Here is a 21,643-nt window from a genome sequence, read left to right on the forward strand (position 1 = left end):
TCCTCTGTTGCCAGCCCTTTCCTCGTGTGCCTCTGTACCTCTGCACTTTACTTCCGCACCTCCTCTGAGTCTCAGTGTGCTTTTCTCTTTCCTTCTAGTTGTAGAATTTCCACTCATCCAGCCTTCCTGTGGTCCTGGATGATGTTTGTTTTGTCTTTTAGTTGTAGTTTTGAAGTGGTTGTGCAAGGCAGCAATTTCAGGTATTTACCTATGCCGCCATCTTGGTTTCTCTCTGACAACAGATCCTTTTAAGTTGGTGTTAGAGTAAGAAGCCTTAGAGTGCCATCTGGGAAGCTGTTCAAAGGCAAGTTCCTTCAGCCTAGCTCCCCATCCATTGATTTTTGTGTTTCAAAGTTCAATTATGATTTAAACTAAAGACTATAATTTTTTAAAGGAGATTCAGCATCTATAAAAAAAAAATCTTTTCCAAACTGAAATTTGGTAGACTCAATTACATGCTTGTGAACAAAACAGTATTTTAACCTATACTGTATGTTTCTTTTGATAAATAAAAACCAAATCCATTTGGTTTTTCATTCAGTTAAAAACTCTCTCTTCTTTTAGCCATGGATAATCCTAAATGTACTGATATCTCAATAGCAATTTCAAAATAATTTCCATTTTCTAGGAGGAAACAGCACAGAACACCAATAATTTTAGTGATTTAAATGTTAAACAATACTTTTTAATATTAGCTCTAAATTTGGCTTTTGACACTAAATATTATTGCTACTAATACATGAAAAACATATTATGTTTATACTCAAGTACTGGGATTGTTTCAAAAGCATCTTTGTATGTCAGTAAAAGTTAGAAAAATATTCTTTTAACTATTCACATTTTTTTAGAAGTTCATGCTTGCTTATTGTATAGAACATAACAAAGATTTTAAAGAATTATTTTTTTCAAAAAACCTTTTGAAGTACAGGGTTCTTTTATTTCAGGGGTGGGGGGGCGGGGAACCCTTCTTTTTAGAGGCAGGATGTGGAGACTAGCATGACCCAAATTGTTTACACAAAAGCAGTCCACACCTCCCTAATTAGGTCAGAAAACTTTGCCTTTACCTGCAACATCTGCCTTCTATTAGTACTGGAAACAAACTCTACAATCTACGGTCATTGAACTATGACCACCTTCTCTTTTTGAAAAAAAATAAATAATTTTTTTTTTCTGTCCCAGAGACCCGGAATCCAGAAATTGAATTGGTGGTGAGGAACTTTGATAGACATAACTTATCAGTGTCCACCTTAAAAACAAGCTGACTTATCAGAATGGCTACACATTATAAAATGAATGCAATTAGGGGAGTCAGAGAGTGACGCCTGAGATTTTTTTTTTCTTTTTGCATCGTAAAGAAATAAAGATAAAAATGGAATGTTCTTATGACAGGCAGGGCAGCCTCTCCCTCCCCACTTCCCCCAAACTGCGCTGCCTTTAAAAAAGCTCCATGAAATTGTTTCAAAATACATTGAGAAACTTTGGAAGGCAGGTACAAGCAATGGTTGTTACCACTATTCTGGGGTTAAGGATAAAAGGCTGCTATGTCTAAGCCTTCAGATCGGGCAGATTTCTGAATGCATGTTATTGCACCTGAAAGAAATTTTGCATTCTTGAGAAAATGCAATGCAAAAATGAGTTGAGACGCAATATCCCTTTATCTCAAAGCTGCAAAGCAGCCTTATTTCCTTCCGTATAGTTAAAATAGAGGGCAGGCAAGTCAGGTTGTGGTTTCTGAAATCTAACAACCTAGTATCGCTGTGCCATTCTCTCCCGGGTTCAGTGCCACTCCCTTAACTTGATATCTGTTTACTTTAGAGGAGGCAGTTTTTGAAAAAGGACCATAAATATCCTGGCCTGGTGCCCCAGAGCCATGACAAGCAAAAGAACATACTCGCCTAGAGATAGCCCTTGAGATATTTAATTGTGTGGGTTAATTTTTTATCCACTTTAATAACTAGATTACCCCCCTCCCCACCCCCCTCACTTCTTTGCTTTCTATTTCTGCTCTGAAGCCGCGGGCACAGAATTCTCCACAGGCAAATTACTCCTGAGCACATTGCCGGACAATCCTATAACGAACAGCTAAATTCTCAGCATCTGATTCCTGATCCTTTTCCGACATGGCAGGTGTGAATAACTGTCTAAAATATTCTATGTTTGTCTTCAACTTCTTGTTCTGGGTAAGTGTTTTTCTTTTAATTATCAATTTTATGCAACAAAGGGGATCTTGATATAAATATCATAAATGAGAACAAGCTCTGTACTAGAGAAATAAGAGGAGGAGGAAAATGTATTTTCCATTTACTTGTTTAGATTTGTTTGTTCTTTCTTTGGTTATTTCAGTAATTGAAAAGGAGCCAATGACTCAAGAAAATGCACCTCAGGATCTGTGAGGATAAACATTTTATAAATGTTTTGATATTGTTGCAAAACAATCACAGAGGAAAGAAATACCCCTTAATTAAAGGCTAATTATTCTTAGTTGTATATCATGCAGGCCTCCCTGGTGTTAGGACCCAGTGGGAAAATTCTGATCTGATTCCATCTGGATGGTGCCCAAGCCCCTGAATTGTAACCCTTACATCTGGAGTTGTAGCAGGTGGATGGTGGGATGTCAGAAGATAAAGGCCTGAGAAAAGGATTATTTTCAGAAACCCGTAGAAGAAACAATGGGTCATAAAGAACTTGAGAAGGAAACAATAAAAGTATTCAATCGTGAAAAGGTGAAACTAAGCAACTTGGTTAGTATCAGCAATTTAAAGTTAGGATTTTGATGCGTCATCACCCCACCCTTTAATCAACAGGTTTAGTATTTTAGCAAGTTCTTATGTTTCCCTTAAAAGTCTATTGACATGAGACATAGCAAATAAATTGATAAGTGAAATCTAACATTGGAAAATGGAAAAATAAGGTGTGGAAAGGCAATAAGGTAAAGGGAAGGCAGGGATGTAGGAAAATTGACGTTACTTTTAGTATAGATGGCACAATTTTAGACTGTTCAAAAGAAAAAATCATTTTGTGTACTGATTTAAAAACTGGCTAATGCAGTATAAGCAGAAGAGAGTTGTGGTTTTGTTTTCAACCTGGTTACCTGTAGTAAACAGGCAGCTGGTAAATTTAAATGTTGGTAAATTTCTGTTCTATTAAACTGATGATGTACTTAATTAAACAAGAACTATAAGAATACAGTCTTATTGTACAGACTGACTTTCCATTCAATGTCCAGTAGCCAAAATGAGTACAGATGATACATAGGTGAAGTGAGTGAGCATATGAATAGATACAATAAAATAAAGAAGGTTTGTTCTTTGTACTTTCTCTTTTCTCTAGAAAAATGGGCCGCCTTTGTAAATAGTAAATGAAGCTCATGAATATATGCTGGTTTTTTAAGTTAGTCCTGATAAATTTCTTCCCTTGGATATTTAAAATTGATTAAACATTGAGAGCAGAATGTAAACAAAGAAATGGCTGGTTTTGTTTTTAGCTTTAATTAGAGAGAACTTTAAACATCCACATAACAGGACAGGGGTAATCAACGCCATCATCTAACCCCAATAGCCATGAAACCATTGTCAATCTTTTCCTGCTCATAGTCTCATCCAACTTCCCCAGCCCATATTATTTTGAAGCACATTTCGGATATAGCATTTCATCTACAAATACTTTAGTATATATCTCTAAAAGATAATTCTTTTAAAAAATGTAACCACAATGTCATTATCACACTAAAAACATCAAAAATTTCTTAATTGATTATCAAATATCCATCCAGGGTTCAAATTTCCCATTGCTTGTAAATGTCCCTGTTTGAATCAGAATCCAGATAAGGCCCATACGTTGTGCCCACACACTGATACATCTCTTACATCCATTTTCACATTTAGATTATCCCTCCATCTTTATTTATTTTTTTTCTCCTTGAAATTAATGTACTGCTGTGTGTTGTCTTGTCACAGTTTTCACGATCTGGATTTTGCTATTTTCATACCCACAGGGTATGTAGATTAACATGTTCCCCATTCTCTGTATTTACTCTAATTTAATAGTCACATCTGGCAACTTGAAAAGATTCAGGTTATTCCTTTTGTCAGATATAACTACTTTATAAGTGATACTGCATTTTTTCATCAGGAGGTACATAATGTCTCACCATGTTACTTTTGATGATGTTAGTAGCCACTGATACTCAAGAACCTAAATCCTTAGTTCTGTAAGAGTTTCAAATGAGTGATATTACATTTCTATTATTTTTGTTTTATTTATTAGCTATAATGTTTTCCATGAAGAGAAATGTATTATTGACTCATTGGTTCCCAGTGGTTCCCAGTTTTTATTTTAAAAAAGCAGTACAAATGTTTCTTACTCTTTACCCAGCAGATTTCAAAATGATGAGTTAAGTTTTTGGTATCAGACAACAGTGATAAGCAAGTATTTCTTTAAGTAGCCTATGAAGTAATACATTTAAATACCATCAGAGTTCTCATCCTCATTGATGTATAATTTATTCCATCTTTGGCCTGTGGGAGCATCCTTAAAAGTTGTCTCCTGAGTTCTTTTACCATGATCCTTAGAACTTTGATAACTTCTTCACTATTAGGTATGACAAGATATTTCAGGCTCACTTCCCTATTTCTTGCCCCAGCCTGGACTCAGCTATTTTTCCAAGAAATCCTGATACCCATTTTTAAAAAAACTGTAACCATTGTCTTTTCATGATACAGAATGTGTCTCATTTAAACAAACCAAAATATGAATATGCCAATAAGTGCATGGCTCCTATTTTAATAACATGCCCCAAAGTACTCAAACCAGTAGCAATCCTCATTATGACATTATAAAACAGTGAAAATATATCGCTGTTGTAAAAATACAGCATACAAAATGAATACATCAGAGGTCAGAATAAATAGGTAAGCAGGAATTTGGAATAAATCCAAATTTTAAACTACTATGATAAAGACAGTGTAAGAAATGGGTATGCCATAGGTTCAGCAGGATACATTTAAGAGCAGAGTTCAAAGTGAGTTGGAGACATCTGTACCATGCTGTTACTTGACATTACTGTTGCTTTCCTGGGGTGCTCTGATTATTTTATGGGTACCATTATTTCTTTGTTTTTCTGATAATGAAGACAAAGTCTGATGCTGTAGATTTCAGTTAGACATTACTAACTTCCCCGGGCTAAAGGCCTTGTTCTTACCACCAGCAGAGTGCTGAGATCTACAATCTGTATATGAGCATCTTGAAATGGAGGCTTTGGGTGAGCAACAGTTATAAAGACCAATGATAACCTCAGCCTCCAGGCAACATGTTTTCATTCAAAATCTAGACAGCAGGAACAGTCTCTGAGGTTAGCGAGCCATTCCTATTTCTATTCTTCTCTCTACCCACAACCCAGAGTTCTCAGCTGGAATTTTACAGTCCTTCATAGGAAATTAGCAATTTGTCACATTCCCAATGTTTACTTACACAAAATTTCAAGGGTCCCACTGATGTGGTTTTCATATAGATATCCAGGGCCTTATGTTTTTAAATGCATTCTTTCTGGTGTAACTTGTGAAACTAAGCCTTTGCAAAGTAGGGCCAGATGTTGAAATATCTGTAAGATATGCATATGGTCACTTAAGTTAAACATACCGGCTTCTTTTGTGAGAGAACTTGAGATATGCCACACAAATATGCCGTGATTTCCATTTGTTAGAATTAGTAATTGAAGGAAAACATGTGAAAGTAAATATCGCTTCTAATCACTCATGCTAGAGGGTGGTGTGCGTTACAGTGACTTGCAAATGCTATAAATGATAGATAAATGATAGGTACAAAACCTATTTCTCTAATCTTTTGTCAAAACAGATGGACTGCCCACATTTTCTCATGCTCCTGTCAGATGAGTCAGGCTTGGGAGTACTGTAGATGCTTCGGGTGTCTTAGGAGTCTGGGGAAGCATGGAGCACAGGACCTGGGGCCCATGGGTGCAGAGGAGCCATTGCCAGTGGCGGAGAGCCATGGGGAGGCCAGCCCTGTATGAAGGAAAGCAGAGTGAAGGAACATTACCAATGGCAAATGAGGTGAGGTAAGGAGGAGGAGCTAAGGTGTAAAGCCAAATGGATCAGCAAGTGAGGGAAGCCCATGCATGAAGCAGTTTGAAGAGAGCAGAGGGAAGCTAGAGTTTGGAGAGTGTCCAGAAACCAGCATTTTGATGTTCATCATTGTATTTTATGTGGTGCCTGGGTCTCTAGATTAGATGTTCTGAGAGCAATTAAAAGAGTTGATGCAGAACAGACATAACTAGGAGATAGGCTGTATTAGAAAATAGGGCACAATTATATTTCATTCTGTCAGCTGATAAATTCCCTCGAGATAAAGATTTGACCATGGCAGAAACGTGTGAGCTTTGTAAATAAAGCAGTTGTCTGCCAGTATGCAATCAGTGTGGAACTATAACAATGACAAAAGGCACTGGAGCTCAGTGGTTGAGAGCTCAGGCTAACCTCAGCTGCTTCCTCACCGGCTGTGTGACCGGGAAGTTAGTTAACTTGTCTGTGCCTTACTGTTCCTCATCTGTAACACGGGGGTAGTAGTGGTGTCTACCCCATGGGGTTGTTGTGAGATTAAGTGATTTAATTTCTATAAAGAACTCAGAATAACACTAAATAAATGCTTAAAAAACAAACACTTCAGCCAACATTGTATAGGCATTTTAAAAAGATATATTTTTATTGATTTCAGAGAGGAAGGGAGAGGGAGAGGGATAAAGAGAGAAACATCAATGATGAGAGAGACTTATTCATCAGCTGCCTCCTGCACACTCCCTACTGGGGATCGAGCCCACAATCCAGGTACATGTCCTGACCGGGAATCGAACCATGACCTCCTGGTTCATAGGTCAATGCTCAACCACTGAGCCACACCAGCTGGGGTATATAGGCATTTCTATGAGACAAAAATATAAAACCATTGTGCAAAGTGATGAATACATTACAGTGTTGGATTTTCAAACAGAGGAGGAAGTAAGATATCATAAGGCAGAAATTCTTCTATCATAAATTAAGGGAATGGAAAGAAAGCATGTTTTGTAAACAGACAGACAGATTCAACTCCTGAATTCCCATATTGCTTTGTGGCCTGGAACGTGTTCCCTGACTTTTCTGTGCCCTGGTCTCTGCACTTGTAAAATGAGGGAGATCATTTTCTTTTTCAGGATTCACTGAGGTGTTTTATGAATGCCTATAACCAAGGATTGACATACAATTATAGTTCAGTTAATGGTATTTTCCCCAAGTCCAACCATCATACTGCTTTTTAATTTAAAAGTATTGGAATCTGGTGTGATAGTATTTTATACATGATGGTCTTTAAATATAATTTTAGCCCTCCTCTGATTCTCCTCTAACCTCATAGTGCAAGAAATCTGTATAATCTTATAGCTAGAGGAATATGCTCACCCTAAATTCAACCTCTACTTTGCGTACCCAAGACCACAATTTCCCTCCCCAAATGGCCCTGTTTCCAGGGTCTGCACAAACCCTTCTGCAGGGGTGATCAAGAGGGAGCTATTTGCCAGGAATGAGAACAAATTGTAAACAGATCTGGCTTGCAAGCTGAGATATCCATACCCATTCCGTTATACCCCTCAGAATTTAAGACAGAGCCGGAAGTGAGGGATGGGGGCCTGGGCCACCTCCTTCTGCTAGTGAACTCTGAAAATTCTAAATCAAACCTTGTCTTTCAGGTCATTAAGTGGGTACATTTGCGATGGCAGAAAGATGGAACACATTTGGTATATATTTATCACTTGCGTTATAACTTCTCAATATAGAGACCTGTGGCCTGTGGTCTGTTATTTGTATTCTTGCCCCAAGCCCTGCAAATGTACTTTGAAACAAAGTGCTAAAAGAATTCCTGAATGTGCATCGTTTCATCATTCAGAAACATTAGGATGCCAACCAAATGCTGAACATTCTTCTCTCTTTATATATTTTGAATTTGTGTGAATTTTAGTGATTTTAAGCTTCAGTTCAGGAAAGATAACCTGAAGTATGCTTACCCAGAACCTATTTGTGTCAGAAGGAGATGTGGTTGATTTCTTTCCCTTAAGTTTAGAGATATTTAAAGTTAGAATTTGCAGTAGTTATACGGGGTTCTTGGCTTACTTCAGAGGTTTAGAAAATGCACATGAATGCAACCATAGGGACATGCCACTGTGTATTTCACACATATTAATAGGGAAGATAGAAAACCCAAAATATCACTCGAAGTAGTAGAGCCTACTAAAAATTGAAGGTTTTAATTTACTCCCTTGGTTTAGAGCATCAGAAAATTCAATATTATCTGACGGCTGGGGGCCATCTCTGTAGTAAGTCAGAGTGGCATTAGGCCATGCCTGCAGAGAAAATTCACAGCAACCTCTCTCCAACAGCAGATCTGAGAATTAACATCTCCCCTGTTGTTAGAGAGTGAGGCAAATTAATAAGAAATTAGAACAGGTTCAATAAAGAATGAATAAGGGCTGGCCGACATGGCTCAGTGGTTGAGTGTTGACCTAGGAACCAGGAGGTCATGGTTCGATTTCTGGTCAGGGTACATGCCCGGGGTGTGTGCGTGCTCAGTCCCCAGTGGAGGGCATGCAGGAGGTAGCCAATCAATGATTCTCTCTCATCATTGATGCTTCTGTCTCTCTCACTCTCCCTTCCTCTCTAAAATCAATAAAAACAATTTTTTAAAATAAAAAAAATAGTGAATAAGGGAAAACCAACATAAGTGCTGATAAAAAAACAAACAACAGCAACAAAGAAAAAACATTGAACCAGTGAAAGGGAATGTCACTCTGAAGCCTCAGAGGACAAGTACACACCCCTGAAAAAAACACTCCAGCATCCTGAAAAAATATCAGGAAATTGGTATCCACATGCAATGCAAGAAATAACCCAACATGAAATGGTGGCTGGAGGCCATAAGAGAAGATTAAGTTAACTGGGAAACCATAGGATGAGATGAACAGGGAAATGGATAAAATAAAGAAGTACTTTGAGTAAGCCAGAAACACAATGATAGAATTAAAATCCACTCCAGAAATCACATTACATGGAGATGGTAAGATAGAGTCCCAAATTGGGAAGCTCTGCCAGAGGAGAATCAAAAAGAGATAAATGATGGGAAAGGAGATGAGAGAGCGAGAGAACAGAGAACAGAACAACGATCGATTATATCAATTATATCAACAATCAATCATAAAAATTCTCATGAGCAATGATTTCACAGGCTATATTATCTTACTACAATGCAATTGAACTAGACGTTTGAGTATGGTTAATAAAAGAGGAAGCTTGAAAATTAACAACAGTAATACTGTCCCAAAATGTTAGGACTGTACTCATGATCTCTTGTGCTCTGGGTTATTGTATAAACAAACCTTGTAGTTCTCCACAGTATCCATTTGGATATTTTCTTATTCATTTGTGACCTCTCAGGAGCAGCATAAGATGTCCCTTAAGTTTATCTTAAAAGTGTCTATTTTGGACCAATAATGACGTAGCTCATAATATACTCTTCCTCTTAGCACAGCACCATGCACTTCTTCCATTTCTGACATTCTTCAAAAACACTTTGATAATCACCCAAATAAAAAGATAGGATTTAGAGAGAGTGAGTAAGGATAGTTGGAGGACACATTATCTGAGAAGAGGACAAAGGGGCTTGTTCTATACCATTTGTTTGTGCCCTGGATGTTGCTTCCCATTTTCTTCCTGCCCTGTATTAGTGGCTTGGGCTGCTGTAACAAGATAGTATAGAGTTGGTAGGTTAAACAACAGAATTTTTTTTCCTCACAGTTCTGGAGGCTGGAAGTCTAAGATCAAGTTTAAGATCTAATTTGGTTTCTGGTGAAGCCTCTCTTTCCAGCTTGCAAATGGCTGCCTTCTTTTGTGTTCTTATATGGCCTCTCCTCCCTCCATGTGTACAGAGAAAAAGAAAGATTTCTCTCTCTCTCCCTCTTGTTACAAGGTCACCAATCATACAGGATTAGGATCTCACCCTTATGGTCTCATTTAACCTTAATTACCTCCTAAAAGCTCTACCTCAACATACAGTCACATTGTGAGTTAGGACTTCCAACATCCCAATATAATTTAGTCCACAGCATGCTCATAAGCAAACCAAAATTACCTAATTTCTTAGCATGCTGGCTCAGACCAACAGCATCCTAATTCCATAAAAAGAAAGATGTCCTGCCCTGGCCAGTGTGGCTCAGTTGGTTGAGCACTGGCCTATGTACCGGCCCGGTGTGATTTCCAAATAAGGCACATACCCAAGTTGCAAATTTGATCCCTGGTCGGGGTGATTGTGGGAGGCAAGGGATTGATGTTTCTCTTTTGCATCAATATTTCTCTCTTTCTCTCTGTCTAAAAAAAAATTCATAAAAAATATTTTAAAAAAGAAAGAAAGATGTCCCATGAGAGCCGAGTGACAACTGCAATAACTCATTGGGGGATGGGATGGGAGTGGAAGTAAACCTAGTCAGTTCTGTAGTTCAGCTAACCTGGGGGCCCCACATAACCCATTTCCTTTTATAGTCTTATCAACAGAAAGGACAGAGCTAGACATTTTTTTCTTAATTTATATTCCCAATTATTTAAAACATTATAAAAAGACTAGTGGCCTGGTGCACGAAATTCATGCACATTAAAAGGGAATTAATTAGAGGAAATATTTTAATATTGCTATTTGCCCTTTCTCTATAATAGAAGTGTCAGAGATGAAAGAAAATTAGTAAAATGTATATGAAAATCTTCCTCCTGTCAGAGTTTGGGGTGCACCGTGGGACCCAGAGTCAAGTCCCTCCCCACCTGTACACTCCTCAAAATTGCAGGAGACCCAGACCTGGCCGGCCCCACCCCCATTGGGTGAGATCCAGACCTGGCTGGCCCCACCCCTGTCAAGCCCCACCAGGCGAGGGGCACAGCCTCAGGTCCCCTGACCCAGTGTCGGACAGGGGGTGCAGCCTCAGGTCCCCTGTCAAGCCCTGCCAGGTGGGGTTGCAGCCTCAGGTCCCCCATCAAGCCCTGCCGGGGGGGGGGCTCAGCCTCAGGTCCCCCGTCAAACCCTGCCGAGCAGGGGGCGCAGCCTCAGGTCCCTCAGCCTGGCACCAGGGCAGGGGGCGCGGCCTGAAGTCCCCCGTCAAGCCCCGTTGGGAGGGGGGTGCAGCCTCAGGTCCCCCACTCCCTTGCCCACCCAGCACTACGCAGCCTCAGGTCCGTGCTGATCACTCATTATGGCTCATTACAGGAACCCCGCCTCTGCTGTGGGCGTGGCCATTTTGTGACAGCATTACGTGTGAGGGTCAATTTGCATATTACCTCTTTGTTATATAGGATTGGGAACAAACCTTCAAATACAAACTGGAAAAGAGCTCCAAGAACTATTCTTACCAATCTAAAAACAATTGGGATAAATTAGGCTGGTATCAATCCTGACACAGAATGATTGTTCTTGACAGAAAATCAATTTACTTTTAAAGTCATTTAACAAATTTATAAATGATTTCATGTTATTAAGACTCTGATTTTTACATATGAATTTCTTCAATAAGATGAGGATGATATATTTTAAGCATTTATTTCTTGTTTTTAATGATAATGTTTGAAGAAAGGATGGAAATGATAGTTTGGCCAACTTCAAAAACCCTAAGAATATTGATCTAATTGGGAAGATTGAAGTTGGGCAAAATATTCTTGACTTCTGAAATAATTGAATACTCTTTCTTTTTCTTTTTAAAAAGACTGTAATTTGTTAGAGTAGTTTTAAGTTCACAGCAAACTTAAGAAAGTACAGAGATTTCCCATGTACCCCTGGTCCCCACACATGCATAGCTTCCCCCATTATTGATATCATTTGCTACAGTGGTACATTTGTTAACAATTGTTGAACCAACATTGACACATTATAATTGTCCAAAGACCATAGTTTACATTAGGGGTCACTCTTAGTCTTGTACAGGAGTTTGAACAAATGTATAATGACATTGACATATATCCATTATATTATTATACAGAGTATTGATTCACAAGCCTAAAATCTTCTGTGCTCTGCCCATTCATTTCATCCTCCCTCCAGCAATCCCTGATTTTTGTTGTTGTTGTTGTTGTTAATCCCTACCTGAGGATATTTTTTCCCATTGACTTTTAGAGAGAGTGGACAAGAAGGGAAGGAGGAAGGAGAGAGAGAGAGAGAGAGAGAGAGAGAGAGAGAGAGAGAGAGAGAGAGAAAGAGAAGAGAGAGAGATACAATGATTGGTTGCCTCCTGCAACCCAGGTATGTGCCCTTGACCTGGAATCTAACCTCAGTATTCTGTTGATGCTCTAACCTTGGGCAACACTGCCAGGGCAATCCCTGATCTTTTTACTGACCCCATAGTTCTGCCCTTTTCCAAATGTCATGTAGTTGGAATCATACTGTATGTAGCATTTTCAGATTGGCTTTTTTCACTTAGTAATACACATTTAAGCTTTCTCCATATTCTTTCATGGCTTGACAGCTCATTTCTTTTTCTTTTTCTTTTTTAAAAATGTTTTTTATTGATTTCAGAGAGGAAGGGGAGGGAGAATCATTGATCAGCTGCCTCCTGCACGCCCCCTACTGGGGATAGAGCCAGGAACCCAGGCATGTGCCCTTGACTGGAATTGAACCCGGGACCCTTCAGTCCGAAGGCTGGCGCTCTATCCACTGAGCAAAACCAGCTAGGGTGCTCATTTCTTTTTAGCCCTGAGTAATATTTCATTGCCTGGATGTACATAAAGAACATCTTGGTGGCTTTCAAGTTTTAGCAATTATGAATAAAGCTACTATAAATATCTTTGAGCAGGTTTTCCAACTCCTTTGGCTAAATACCAAAGACCATTATTGTTGGATCACATGGTAAGAGTATATGTAGTTTGTGAGAAACTGCCAGATTGTCTTCCAAGATAGCTGTACCATTTTGCTTCCCATCAGCAATGAATGAGAAATCCTGTCGCTCCGCATCCTTATCAACTTTTGGGGTGGTCAGTGTTCTAATTCTGGCCATTCTAATAGGTGTGTAGTGGCATCTCATTGTTTTCATATCCTTCCTTTAAATGTTAATGTAACAGGTAATTGCCAGTGGTTGAGAAGACTAAAAGTTATCATTTGAGGGGAAAATATGATTGATTGCAAAAGATTTTGGAATAATTTGATGTCTAAATACATTGAAAACGTGAACTTACAGGTCACATAGAAACAAAAAAAAAAGTAAGGGTTTAAACAATCTTATACTCTTAGTCTCTTAGAATTCTTAAAGTTTTCTTAATAGTGACATCAATAAATATCAGATAAGGATGATAATCATATCTATTTAGATAATTAATACTGTTTTCAATTAAATCTAAAAGCCAGAGCAACTATTAAGATAATCAATGTAAGCCTTCCTACAAAAGAAGAAAAAGAAAGAAAATATCAGTGAACAAAGAAAATAACAAAAATCCAACTGCTATAAAATTACAGATAATCCCAAAGAGTCTCATTCTCATTTGACATAAATTCTTACAGACTTACTTATTAACAAAGAACTGCTAACATGAGTATTTTATCTTCATCTGCAAATGAAATTAGAACTAGGTGAAACAGGGAGAGGAAAAAAGGAGGGTTCTCAGGCTCCAAAGAATGGTTTGTATTTTACAGTGTGTGCCTATGAGATAATTAAATTGTACAGCTGACTTGGTGATGGGATAAAGAGCGTTGGTTTTCCATTGCATTCCTTATTCTGTAGGAGTAGAAGCATGCAGTAGAGGCAGGATTGGATCAGCGGCAGTGCTGGATTTCCACGATATGACTGTGATCTGCTAAGGGTTCTAGTTTCTGTACCTGAAAAGAAGGGTTTGCACCTAGATGATTTTTGAGTTCTTTTAGGGAACACAGATTCTCGGGTTATTCAGCTACTCATGGCATTCGCTATTCCTCATCAAAGCCCTTGACTCTACTTCCATAGCAAACTTAATGAAAAGCCATTGGAAATGGAACTGTTGCTTTGGGATTCCAGACATGTGGTCCAACTGTGCATGAAAGCAATGATACTGCAGGGTCCCTGGGCGTTGGGGGGACTCAGCCAGGTCTGTGTCAGAGCACAATAAGGTCAGAATAGTCTAGAAAGTCCTCGAAGGCCTGCTGTATTGGGTATGTTACCTAGTTTGTTCTCAACATCTCTATCTAATAATAGACCTTTGATTTTTTTTTTTGAGACCACAACATATATATCTTTAAAAAAGGAAAAAAAAGACCCTAAAAGACAGGGGTTTTCCTTACATGAAAGTAAAATGTGTTTCACATTTTATGTGTTGGCCTTGGTCCACATTAAATAATCTGGTAAAGTCATTTATGGAATTTAAGACTTTAAGTACTGTTCCTCATTGTTGCTCTTCTCCGAGTAATCTTTACTACCTAAAAGCTTATTTTAAAAGAGTTTATTTGGGTACAGAAAGTGCTTTGAATGCTTGTTGCTTAACTGCAAATTTTGTCAAATGTTCTACTTTTCTTTGTCTATCCAACTTCTTGTTTCTTGGATCTTGACTAATGTTTGGTAATTAGTCAGTTATTCTCCTTTTTTTGGTCTAAGTAGCTTCTCAGAGACAATCTAGGGCCTAATAAGGATATTTTGTCTTTAAACTGTTGTGATTTATCTTTTGTAGGTTAAAATCTAGCAAAACCACCGAGTTAGGATTGAAAAATGGAAAATCATCTTTTCCCCTGCCCCATATTGGAGATGATTTTTTGTCCTAGACCTATGACTGGACTGTAGATGAGAAACATTATTCTTATCAAACTTACCAATTACGGTGGACCATTTTAGCAGTTATCTGCATGGGAATATGCCCTATTTATGTCTTTTAGGGTTTAAAGGTATAATGAACAGACAGACCATCGTAACCAGATGCCTGGGGGTATATGGAATAAGAGTTGCAGTTTATCTTAGTTGTACTCTAATATATGTTTTTTTTCTTCTCCTGCAGCTATGTGGCGTCTTGATCCTGGCATTGGCAATATGGCTACGAGTAAGCAAATCTGATCAAGAGGTAAATAAATAAATACAAACCTCTCCTATCCCTAAGTAGATCATTTTTCCTCTAAAGATGAGAGTAACGACTATAATAAATGTTTCTATAGCATTTTCCTTAACTGACTCATACAATTATTTACATTGGTAAGTGATTTTTTAATATACTTAAATTTAATTAATCAAAAGTACTCACTATGTGCCTGACTGTGTTGGGCATGGATCAGTTCTTCTGGAGAATGGAGGTGTTATTTATTCCAAAAATAGGAAGATCGCAAAGAAAGTGGAGGTGGGAAGGGGCCTGAGTGGAAATTAGCCTTTTCCTTCATGTGCTTAAGGCCAGCCTGAAGTGTAGCTGGACGATAATGATCACCTTTCCTCCCCACCAGGAACGGTTTTTGTAGTATAAGGTATTGGCAATCATTTGGCTGATCCCAAGGTGGGGTGGTGGTCCAAAGGAAAGAAGGTAAGAAGTCCTCTTGGAGACTTTGAATCTGTGTTTTACAGGCAGCAGTGTACAAAGATGGTTGGTAGTTACCTGTGGCCACTGCTGGTAACAGCAGGAGGCTGGTCACACTGGTGTAACTCAGCAGTGGGCTGGGGATTTCCAGCTCCTTGCTATCTAGATAGGATTAGCATGCCCCTTCCCCCTCAACACACACTGTGCATTGTCCTGTGGCAAAGGTCTTACCCAGATTTCCATAGGTCTAGAGGAAGTTTAGTTCATATATTTAGCTCTGTGTCCAATTTTTGGATCCACATGCACTGTTTCTGTTCCACACCATCGTGTCACAAATGTGGAAAGAATGTGTGTTTAGGGAAAAGGGTGAGGGTGTGTGTGTGGAGGGGCGGGGAGGGTTCTATTAATTTAACCCAACATCATGCCTGGCACTATTTCCTGCTTCCCTGCTTCATTTTTCTCTCCTATCTTCTCAGAGTCATTCCACCCTTCAAAGTAATATCCTTACTGCCCTTGGGATAGTTTTCTTGTTCTTTATTGTCTGGGCTTCGGCCACTACTCAGGATCACATTATCTACTGCTAGAGCCTTTCAAAGGAACTTTACCAAAAAGTTTCCTCTAAGAGAAATGCTGACTCTTATTTGATGATTATTAAGTTATTACTAAGCTATCAATTAAGGTAATGAATTTTTAATTAATTAATTTTTTGTTTAATTTTTTTTTTAAATATATTTTATTGATTTTTTACAGAGAAGAAGGGAGAGGGATAGAGAGTTAGAAACATCGATGAGAGAGATCGATCAGCTGCCTCCTGCACCCCCACAGTGGGGATGTGCCCGCAACCAAGGTACATGCCCTTGACCGGAATCGAACCTGGGACCCTTCAGTCCGCAGGCCGACGCTCTATCCAATGAGCCAAACCGGTTTGGCGATTTTTTGTTTAATTTTTAATTGAAGTTTACATTCAATATTATGTTAATTTTAGGTGTATATCATAGTGGGTAGACATTTATATAACTTATGAAGTGATCCCCCAATAAGTCTAGTATCCCTTGACACCATACATAGTTATTACAATTCTATTGACTATACTCCCTGTACTGTACAGGTAAAGCATTTTCCATGAATTCTTATTATACTGTGGTGCAGCTAAATGCCTTGGATATAGCATAGTTGAAAGAAAGATTACAAGAAAATTAACACTTGTTCTAAATGGGTGGCTTCCCCCTTCTATCCTCCTTCCCTTCCTTCCTTCTGTCCTTCCCTCCCTCCCTCCCTCTCTCTCTTTTATTTATTTTCATTTAAAAGTATGATTTCTACTATTAGAGAAACCAGAGAATCACAGTGGGAATTAGCTGCTTCCTCATTCTGTGTCTTACTCTGTTGAAGAAATTGGGTGAATTGGATGAAGGACAGGTGTGGCAACTAGTTGATAACATTCTAGTCCATCAGGATTTCATGTGTTGTTTTATGCTGATAAATGTAACTGTAACTTCCTAGTGGCCTTGGGCTTTGAACTTTGAGCCTGTTGATGGTATTTGAAGATACACAGACTCTCTGTTTTCTAGAAACTGATGTCTGACTTTGAGTCTCAAATTAAAGCACAGAGATTACTCATAACAGCCAGCTATTTAGAGGGTGCTTTGCCTTTTAAGATGTGTGTACAGCCTGTATTTTATTTTATTTTACTACTAGAGGCCCGTTGCATGAAGAGATTTGTGCAATAGGCCTTCCCTTCCCCTGGCTGCCAGCACTGGTTTTCCTCCGGCACCCAGGACCCAGGCCTTCGCTCCGGCCGGAGCCTTCAGTCTTTGCTCCGCCGCTTCCCGCATAGGTATGCAAATTAACCGCCATTTTTGTTGGGTTAATTTGCATACTCTCCTGATTGGCTGGTGAGCATAGTGGGGGACGGTCAATTTACATGTTTGTCTATTATTAGGTAAGAGTCCTGGTTGATATGGGAACATTTTCTTTCCCCCCAGTGCTTCTGGTAAACAAATTTGGTGTTTAGTCTATTAAGAAATTACCCAGATTGAATGTATTAAAGAAGCGTCCCTGAGGATAAGAATAAATTAATAGAGCTAGACAGCATCTTTAGTCACATTTTGCTTCTTGTCCTCTGCCAGGTTCTAACCCTGAACAGAAGTCATTATCTTTCAGGACAACATTACCTAACTGGACTTATGTTAAATGGGCTTGATTTACATTTATTCAAAGTCAGTGACAAAGAATCCAGACTGTGCAAAGAGCTGATTTTACTAGTGGAAAGCAGTGGTTGCAATTTTAGAAGGAGAAACCTGAGCATAAACACAGAAAAGAAGGATGTCAGAGAGGGTTAGGTGAACATCTTTTAGGGTACCTCTTTGTACTAAAGTGCTCTTTTTTGGGGCATGAAATTTGACATTTTTAAGTGTAATAATATCCATGATGTTAACACCTTCAGAAAATTTGGCATATGAAGTTTTGAAGCTTGTTGTCAATACAACAAAATAGCATACATATCAAATCGCATATATATCAACATATTAGTAACTCCATCTATTGAAAAATCTGCATTATTAACCAGTACACCTAGCAAGTGGTAGATTGAGGCTAGGTGTTAGGAAGGTGATGAAGAAGAGTATGTGTGGGGAAGAGGAATCAAATTATGCAGGTTGTATAGCCTAACCCCCCACATAGGGACCTAAGATTTTTTCCCTTAACATTCTGTTACTTAACAGTCAGGCAAATTGAAGAGTTTTCTGGAAGACTCTGTGGACTATATATCTTCTGGGAACAAGGAGATAGAATTGATATGAAATATCAGGTACTAGATTTTTTTTTCTTAGTTTAAATTTTTTGTTTGTTTTGGCAAATGTATAGACCTGCAAAATTACTATTATAATCAATGTATAAAACATTTTATTAACCCCTAAAAGCTCCCTCATCCCTTTGCAGTCAGCTCCTCCTTTCTCTCCTACACAGCTAACAGTCATCCCCTGCTCTGATTTCTATCATCATAGTTTAGTTACCCATTCTTGATCGTCATATAAATGGAATCATACAATAATCACTCTTTTGAATGTGGCTTATTTAGCTCACTAAGAGATTAATTCATTTTTGAGATCATTCATATTCTTGAAACTCTCAGTAGTTTGAGAAACTTGGGCTTTATAATTCATTTAATTGCCATAGAAACACATGCTTTACAATGCTACTTTTATGTATAAAACACAAAATATGCAAACCAAAGAACACATGATAGGTGAAAGTACATGTCCTTCTAAATTTAAAATAATTGGTGTTTCAAAGCCTTTTACATTGCCTCCATCCAATATCCAGTTCCTCTTAGAAAAGTATAATGTTGGAAACATTATCCAGACAAGTAAAACCTTAATAGAATGTAAGCTCCTTGAGGGCAGATACTTTTGCTGGTGTAGATCATTAAAGTATCATATATATATATATATATATATATATATGAATTGAATCTGGGACCCTTCAGTCTGCAGGCCAATGCTCTATCCACTGAGCCAAACCGGTTAGGGGCAATCATTGAAGTATCTTAAGGTTCTAAGGCACATAATAGGCATCCAATGGATTTTTGTTGACTAAAACACATCAAGGAAAGAGATTTTCTGATTTCTTTTTTTTTTTATTTTCAGTTTTTCAGTGAGGACAGTGGCATGCATCCTTATATTGCTGTGAATATCTTGATTGCTGTGGGTTCTATCATCATGATTCTGGGTTTCCTGGGATGCTGTGGTGCCATGAAAGAGAGTCGCTGCATGCTTCTGACGGTAAGTTCTCAAGCCAATCCCAACACCTACCCCCATCACCTGCCAAAAGGACTTGCCAAGACTGATGAAACTTTTGACTTCTGTTTAGCAGGTTTAATTCTGGAAGCTAATATGTTTAGCTTAGATTAGAGGGTACCCTGAGAGAAGACAAATTTCAGCATTCACTTATTCATTATTGCTGAGTACCTGCTACATGCCAGATAGTGTGCTAAACGATGCAGAAGCATTAAGACAATTAGAACCCATTAAAGAAGACAGACAAATAAATAATTAGCTACTGTGGGAGTGGCCCAAGAAGAAAAGGGCAAGGATATAGAAGGGAACTTCAAGCCAGAAGCAGAAGTAAATAAGGTATTTGTATGGATGTGGTTGTGATGTGCTTTCCAAGAAAAAAAACACCCTGGATTTTTGGAGGGACTATAAGGCTTTGGGCATGGCTGGCCTGTTTGGGGAACTGGTGGGCCTTGGGTCTGGCTAGAGTGGCAGAGGCTCTTTTGGTAAACAATGAGAGATGGGTCTGAGTACCGACTGTAGCAAAATCACATTTCATGTTAAGAGAGTTAGGTAATCCAATCTGTCACTTAGAAAGCTTTGAAGAGGATGGCTTCAGTTGGGCTAACCCACAGACTCCACTTTTAAAATAAAGAGTAGAAAATAATAAATGGTTATAAAAAACACATTAGAAAAACCATCACATATTTATTGGGTATAAATCTGACATAAGTGTTTATGAGAATTCACCTCAACTTGCTTCTCCCATAAAGTAAGTATTGTGTCAGTCCCTAAAAATTATTTTTTAACTGTTTATTATGAGGGAAGGTAAGGACAGCGTTTTAACAGAACTTTATTAGCATCCATAGTGGTTGCCCTTAGATTAATAAGGCCTCATTTGCAATTGGGGATTCAATTACTTGAAGAGCTTGCTTTAAAAATCAACTTCTGGGCTATATTCTCCAAAATTATGATTTAATAGATCTGAGGCTGGTTTGGGAATCTGCATTTATAACGAGACTGGGTGATTCTGATAGTGGTAGAAATGTTGTTTTGTAGTCAGTTCTGAAGTTTGTGTTTGAGGAAGAAAGAGGAGAAATATAATATTCAAATAATTTCATCTGAGTTTTGAAACTTTCCCCCATTCAACAGCATACTGATGCCTGCAATTCTATGGATAATTTTTCTTTTTAACTGCTTTCTATAGTCAGCCTTTGGTACAAATATTTCTGAGTAGTAATGGTCCCAAGAATTGCTTCTTGAGGCAAAGGTTAGAATCAATAAAGGACATGGTTACTACTTCAAATTGTAACATGACCTAGACTGTAGAATGAAGCACCATGCTGACATGCCCAAGATGTTACAGAATGCACTGGGGGATAATGTATGTTCCTTTTTCTCTTTTTCAGTTTTTCATATGCTTGCTTTTGATCCTGCTCCTGCAGGTAGCGGCAGGTATCTTAGGAGTTACCTACAGATCTGAGGTATGTGCACATATGATACTTGATAATTTTGGAAAATTCTGAAAAATAAAAATGCTACCTTCTGGCATGAACAATTTTAACAATATTCTTTAATTTTCAGTATGAACAAGTCCTGAATGAGACTCTCCATAAAAATGTAGAGCTTTTGAGGGGAACAGATGACAAAGCAAAGTCATTCCAGAAATCCCTGATTGATTTTCAGAAAGAGGTAGGTCATTTGGGGAGTTAGACTTAGTTCTTCTGTGCTTACTTAATTTTCAACAGGTGGGTTCCTTAAAGGTTGAAAAATCCATTTTGCAGATTTTCTGTCACCATGCAATAAAAAAAAATCCGAGAACATTTCTATTTTTAAGTTCTAAAGCAGTTTACAAGGACAGAGATTAAGAAGATATGTTCATGATAGATTAAGTTTCAGGGCCAAATCAATCATTGTTTTAATATTTATATTGTGCTTGGGCATTTGGAGAGTCTCTCTCTCTCTCTCTCTCTCTCTCTCTCTCTCTCTCTCTCTCCCTTTCTTCATGACTACTCCCTCTCTCATAAAAATAATTATAATGATCACTTATTACGTACTAGGTACCAGGCTTTACATTTAGTAGCTCATTGAATCCTCACAACTCTATGAGGCGGATAATATAATTATCTTCATCGTCCCTATTTGACAGATGAAGGGATTAGGGCTTTGAGAGGTCTGACAGCTAACAAGTGATAGGGTTGGAATCTGAACTCAGATCTGACTAGTTTATTCTTTTGAACCAGCACATTAACACCCCATCCCCCATTTGTTAGGTAGTTTATTTATTTAGGCTGCTGTGGGGGGCTGTTTCTCTCTTTTCCATGTCCCGCATGGAAAAGGAAACAGTCCATT

At 38.4% G+C, this 21,643-nt stretch overlaps 1 protein-coding gene across 1 annotated transcript in view; it reads left to right on the top strand.

Moving 5' to 3' along the window:
- Positions 1-1,852: 1,852 nt before the first annotated feature.
- Positions 1,853-21,643, top strand: part of TSPAN8 (tetraspanin 8) — a 31,496-nt gene continuing 11,705 nt past the window's right edge. Inside the window, exons 1-6 of the mRNA XM_023759464.1 lie at positions 1,853-1,925; positions 2,013-2,180; positions 15,018-15,080; positions 19,166-19,300; positions 20,701-20,775; positions 20,876-20,983. Coding sequence (XP_023615232.1) covers positions 2,121-2,180; positions 15,018-15,080; positions 19,166-19,300; positions 20,701-20,775; positions 20,876-20,983 — 441 coding nt within the window. The 5' untranslated portion in view covers positions 1,853-1,925; positions 2,013-2,120. The remainder of the gene's footprint in view (positions 1,926-2,012; positions 2,181-15,017; positions 15,081-19,165; positions 19,301-20,700; positions 20,776-20,875; positions 20,984-21,643) is intronic.

This window comes from Myotis lucifugus, unplaced genomic scaffold (assembly GCF_000147115.1).
Source record: "Myotis lucifugus unplaced genomic scaffold, Myoluc2.0 scaffold_156, whole genome shotgun sequence".
Classification (NCBI taxonomy): Eukaryota; Metazoa; Chordata; class Mammalia; order Chiroptera; family Vespertilionidae; genus Myotis; species Myotis lucifugus.